At 35.7% G+C, this 5498-nt stretch overlaps 1 protein-coding gene across 1 annotated transcript; it reads right to left on the reverse strand.

Annotated features, from left to right (window-relative positions):
- Positions 1 to 2177: 2177 nt before the first annotated feature.
- On the reverse strand, positions 2178 to 5267 carry Mcm3 (minichromosome maintenance 3). The gene is made up of 5 exons (XM_017618809.1): positions 4832 to 5267; positions 3715 to 4726; positions 3502 to 3650; positions 3359 to 3443; positions 2178 to 3297 (listed from the first exon to the last, which is right to left on the reverse strand). The coding sequence occupies exons 1-5, from the start codon at positions 5173 to 5175 to the stop codon at positions 2428 to 2430; spliced, it is 2460 nt and encodes an 819-aa protein (XP_017474298.1). The 5' UTR covers positions 5176 to 5267; the 3' UTR covers positions 2178 to 2427.
- Between the last annotated feature and the right edge of the window lie 231 nt (positions 5268 to 5498).

Here is a 5498-nt window from a genome sequence, read left to right on the forward strand (position 1 = left end):
ATGTGCATATTTCAAACCGAAATCTTTATTTTAAATTAAAGCTTAATCCCTTTGCTAGACGTATATGTAAAATTTTTATTTATTCGGGTCACGTGTTTGGACACGATAACCCAAAATCATTGTACAAATAACCGAATCGTACCCAAACTGTCTTACTTATGCATTTTTCTATAAACAAAAATTTTATAAAATGAAACTGCAATAGTTTTCATCTTATGTGGATAATTCTTGTCACAAATACATAGTTTCGTGCTTATATTTATGTATAAATTTTTTTTAGCAGCACCACATCTTTATCAGAAAATTCCGAGAATCCAAAAATTGGTACTGTTACAAGTTGCAGGCCATCATTTTAACTCGACCTCCTTCCTGTTCCATGGATAACGGTACATCTTTTAGAGGTTAAAAAATATTTTGCGTCAGCAATTTGTCGTCGAACTGCACGTATTACGTACCCTATCCTCGGAAAAGCAAAGAACTTTATTTTCGAATCTTTACTCAGGTGTACCGAATTCTGACAGTTTGTAAACGCGCAACACTTTTAATATTTTCATCCAACTTCACTAACTTATTTTTTTTTTACTTTTACAAGAATCAAAATTTTGTCTACTAGTGAATCTGGTGGCATGATTTTAGTTAAATGTCATAAAAGTTCGGCAACAACAGCGAATGCTAATATATTAAACTACCTTCTGTGTTTGTATCATGGCGTTTTCTTTTGTCGAAATAATGTTGCTCTGTTTTCCTCAGACCTTTCACAACTTTGCGTGTTCATTTCTCAATATATTGCCCTCCGCCTAAGCAAAAATGCCATGCTTTTTGCTAATATAGTCATTTTGCGGGACAAAAGCAACCTACTGCAAATGTAACAATATTTATAAGAAGGTAAAATTGTTTAATAGAAAAGAAAATGCCATAAGTTTGTAATTTATCTCTGTTTTTATATTTAAGTAATACAAACATGAACATTTCCTTTGTTAAACAAAAATAAAGCGGTGTACAGCTTAGCTAGGAATAATCATTGTTAACCAAAAAAAATTTAATGGATTTACTAGTATTTCTAATTGTAATTTATGTATTAAAAAAAGTTAATTCTAGTTGAAACATTTTAGCCGTTTTTTTTTTGTCCAATCTAGCCGGTCACCCCAAAAAGTTCTGGCAACACTGCTTAGAATTGACTTGCCAGTTTACCAGTGCGTTTCTAACGCAACCAACACCAGCACATTGCTTTTTTATAGTATTTCCATTCCCAGCAACTTAAATGTCGTTTACTTCACCTTCGTGAAATTCGCATTCGTCCCTTACCAATGGGATCTGCGTTCAATTCCAATTGACTTGCTGATAATTATTTCTGAAACGAATAACCACCAGCACTTCCCAGTTACATTTAAGCTCACACCTTTTACATACATACATAAGTATATGCATGCACAAATAGTTGCTTATTCCATTCGCTATCTTGTCGTCCTTTCCATTAAATTTACCTCGTCGCCAATGTAACAACCCACGTTTGTAGTTTTCCTTTAAATAGCAGTTATATAAGAGTTTTATTCAATCAATTTATAATTTTACATAGAAAAATACTTATACGTTTTAACGATAAAAATGTAATGAAACAATCTTTTCAAACAGTTGACAAAACACAAAAGATATTTTTATTCTGGGCTGCTAGATCTCCACACATAGCAAGGTATAACCGTTCTCTCAATTTGTCGGCCATGATTTTTTTTTGAAGTTTGCCAACATTTTAAAATCGTATATAAGTGAAAATAAAAAATTGAAGTTGTACGAAATTGTTGTTGCTTGAGATTGAAAATGAAAATGTGTGTGTGAGTTTGTGAGTAAATTTAAAAATTAAATTGTTTGGAAACGTCAAGAATTTTAAAAGTGACTCTCAGCGGTTCTACCTTACTATATTTTTATCATGGATAAAACCTTAATGTCGTATCGTAATGTTTCCAAGCGCCAGAAAAAAATCATGATCGACGAATTGAGAATGAATTTACCTTGTAATATTTTTATCATGCCTTCCTGTATTTTTATCATGCCTTACTGTAATTTGATCATGCCTTACTGTTTTTTAATTACGCATTTGACCTTTTCTGAAATACATTTGTGTTTTTCTGAAATACTGTTGGAAAAAGTGTAGATATTTATATAAATTAAACCTCAATTTGTTACTATTTTAAATGAAAATTTATTTAATAGTGGTAGTTTGTGTGGTTCAGCTACATATAGGAACCGGTAATGCATATAACAGAGGTTTTCAATATAAGCCCAATCATGGCTTAAAAGCGGGATTTTCATACAAGCATTTCACGCTTATAAGCAACGAGTCTCAGGCATTTTCGGTGGTGCATATATCGGAAAGTATTATTAAATTGATACGGTAATGTACTCATGTAGCTATTTTAAAATTTACGCAAATTATATTAGGAAAACAATGCCGTCAGCAACCATGACTTGATTATCATCGGTCATTTGATGCACGGCTGCCTCAATTTCGGAACTAGAGAATTGTTCAGCATTATTTTCATTAATGTCTGCGGTGATACGCTCGAGAGATAAACTCTGTTCGCGAGCTTCTCGGAACAATCGTTGCAAACTGTTTTTGAAATCGGTCAACCTTGCTTGCGATATAGAGGGTGGTGTTTCTTCAGTGTTTTCTTCGATTGACTGTGAACCCCTATCGCCTACGGTAGATGGCTTGCGAACTGAAAGTGAACGTCTTGTTTCACGCCGAGTTAAGTCCCCAGCGTCTGGCTGAGGAGTTTCTACCTCTTCATCGGTATCATATACTACATTCGACGTCTCTTGCTCAGAAGGATCTTTGCGCGTCCTCTTACTTTTTCGAGGAGACTTCTGATTAGGAGTAGTTTCGTCTTCATCAGAAGAAACTCCATCACGTCGACGTTTATTACCTTTTTCTTTCTCCAATACTTTTTTGAAATAAGCAAACTGCACCAACTCTATAGCAGCTTGGGCATCATCAGCAGTTACAGTTTTTGACATTCTAGCTCGCGCATGGGCTGTAGCAAGTCGAATGAGAGTCTCCAAAGTTCGAGCAGTCACTGGTTGGGTTCGTGCAACATCCGATTGTATATTTTCTTGCGAACGTAAAGAGGAATACTCGGTAGCAATAGCTTCACATGCTTGTTCGCTCAACTTTGGTTTCATGCATTTTGCAATATGAATATATTTGCGCATAAAATCTACGGACAAAATTTTTTCTTGTCGCTTTCGCGATCTACCATGCAACAAAGGGTCGTATTTTTCATAGATTTCAGTTTCTTTTTTCTGTAAATTTATGATATATTATTAAAACTATTAAATTTAGTTACTAGTGTATCAAATTTACCGCGTCCGAGTTTGAAGTGAATGATAAAGAATCTGCATAAGAGCTTCCCATAGAAAGAGGTTCACCATCTGCTTCTTTAGGATTACTAAACACAAATACGACTGTTCTTTAAAATATAAAACGTAATAAAATATAAATTATACCGGTAACGGTGCATGCGCACAACATGATCAGAAATCATTTGATCAATATCGCTATCAATCACATCCAACATCACGAATAATAAGTCGAAACGCGAAAGAAGCGAATCTTGAAGCCCGATGTTCTCCATTGGTGTTTTGTATTGATCATACTAAATAAAAAATTCAAAATTAAGAACATTTCCAATGTATAAAAGTTTACTAAAACTTCTGTACCCTTCCATATACTGGATTAGCAGCTGCTAAAACTGAGCAACGTGCATTTAAAGACGCATGAATACCAGCTTTCGATATTGTAACACGACCTTGTTCCATTACTTCATGAATAGCAGTGCGATCAATGTCACTCATCTTATCAAATTCGTCGATACAAACAACACCCCGATCAGCTAATACCATTGCACCCGCTTCTAATCGCCTTTCACCAGTCTCCTGATCTGTGGTAACAGCAGCAGTTAGACCTACACCACTTGAACCTCGACCTGTTGTCGGTATCGCTCGAGGTGCGGTATTTAATACATACCGCAACAACTGGGACTTTGCCACACTTGGATCGCCTATAAGAAGAACGTTTATGTCACCTCGCAACCGAGTACCATTTGGCAATACTTTTTCCACGCCTCCTAACAATAGACATAATATTGCTCTCTTTACGAATGTATGTCCGTGAATCGAAGGTGCCAAACTTTTGGATAGCAGATTGAAAATATCATTATTTTTAGCGAGTTTTTTACACATAATGATGTCTTCACGAGTAATATCCATGTTACTATCTTTACTTAAAAGTGAAATATTATTGGACAACAAAACTGTGCGAAAAGTTCCGGAAGTATAACCTCCAAATTTTCCAGGGAGACAACGGTAACTACCAACTATCTGTACACGATCCCCGGGTTTACAACGGTCTACCATGTCGTCGTCGCAAATAATATCCACAGAGCGTGGCAATTGACCTGCTGGGGCCTTTTCAGGCATTTCTTGTATTGTTATTGTTTGATGATCTTTATAAATTGATAGTCCGAATTCCGTCTCGAGCAAATTTCCTTCATCATCTTTTGTAGGGTATATGGCACTTGAGGGGATTGCTTCAAACGAAGTTAAATCTGTGTATTTTCTCTCCATTACTTTTTTTGTTGCTGGACAGTAATGTACACTTCGGACTACTTTTGGATGAATCAAAGAGACCTTTGTAACAATACCTTCAACGCATACTAAATTTCCTAAGTAGCTATTGAATAAACACAAATATCGTATGTAAATAAGTATGTACAAAACATATGTAAACGTGTAGAGCATATGAGCAAAATACCAATAATATAACTACTTAGCTTACACAGATGTTAGTGAACGTGGTGTGACATGCCGATTTCCAAAGCAACCTTCAAATCCAACAAAGAAGTCCTCATGTTGTTTTGCATAAGAAGGATCTACGGTAGCAACATATTCTTTAAGTGCTCGTCCAAAAGCCAGCTGCTCGTCGCATGCGTTGGAAAGGAGACCTTGGGCACGCTGGGCATTCTTGCGCTTCAGATCGTTGATGTTGACAATCAACCGACGGCTCTTTTCCGCAACCATGTCTTTAATTAATCCTGAATAAATACCTTGATCTTCGTCATCATCTAAAAAATCGATGTATTCACGCTGTATATCCCGAATATAATGTTCAGAATCCGTCATAATCGAATTTTTATTGTTATAAAAAAGCAGAGTTATCTGTGGCAAAGAAATATCTGTTTCCCCAAGTAACAAAAGTTACGATATCCAATCAAATGGCGCGAATTTGTTAGTATTTAGCGCCTGCTACACGCTCAATATTTTAAGCAGGCATCACACGTTATGTATATTTGTACAGATTTGCACATTTTGACAGTTGTAGGGGGTTGCGTTATTTTGATCTGAACTCATCCTCGATAAAAATTCCACTTCTTGGTTTTGTTTTTTTTTTGTTTTGGTCCAGAGGTTGTTTGATATACCTCTGGACTTCGTCTGTCAGTTCGTAA

Source organism: Rhagoletis zephyria, unplaced genomic scaffold (genome assembly GCF_001687245.7).
Source record: "Rhagoletis zephyria isolate East Lansing unplaced genomic scaffold, Rhagoletis_zephyria_1.1 Rzeph_scaffold_01711, whole genome shotgun sequence".
Taxonomy (NCBI): domain Eukaryota; kingdom Metazoa; phylum Arthropoda; class Insecta; order Diptera; family Tephritidae; genus Rhagoletis; species Rhagoletis zephyria.

Excerpts from the sequence above, each read along its gene's own strand:
- Mcm3 (XM_017618809.1), bottom strand. The coding sequence starts at position 5,175 with ATGACGGATTCTGAACATTATATTCGGGATATACAGCGTGAATACATC. Across the intron at positions 3,444-3,501 it reads GTGCGCATGCACCGTTACCG|TAATCCTAAAGAAGCAGATG; the intron begins GTATAATTTATA and ends ATTTGTGTTTAG. Across the intron at positions 3,298-3,358 it reads TCACTTCAAACTCGGACGCG|AAAAAAGAAACTGAAATCTA; the intron begins GTAAATTTGATA and ends ATAAATTTACAG.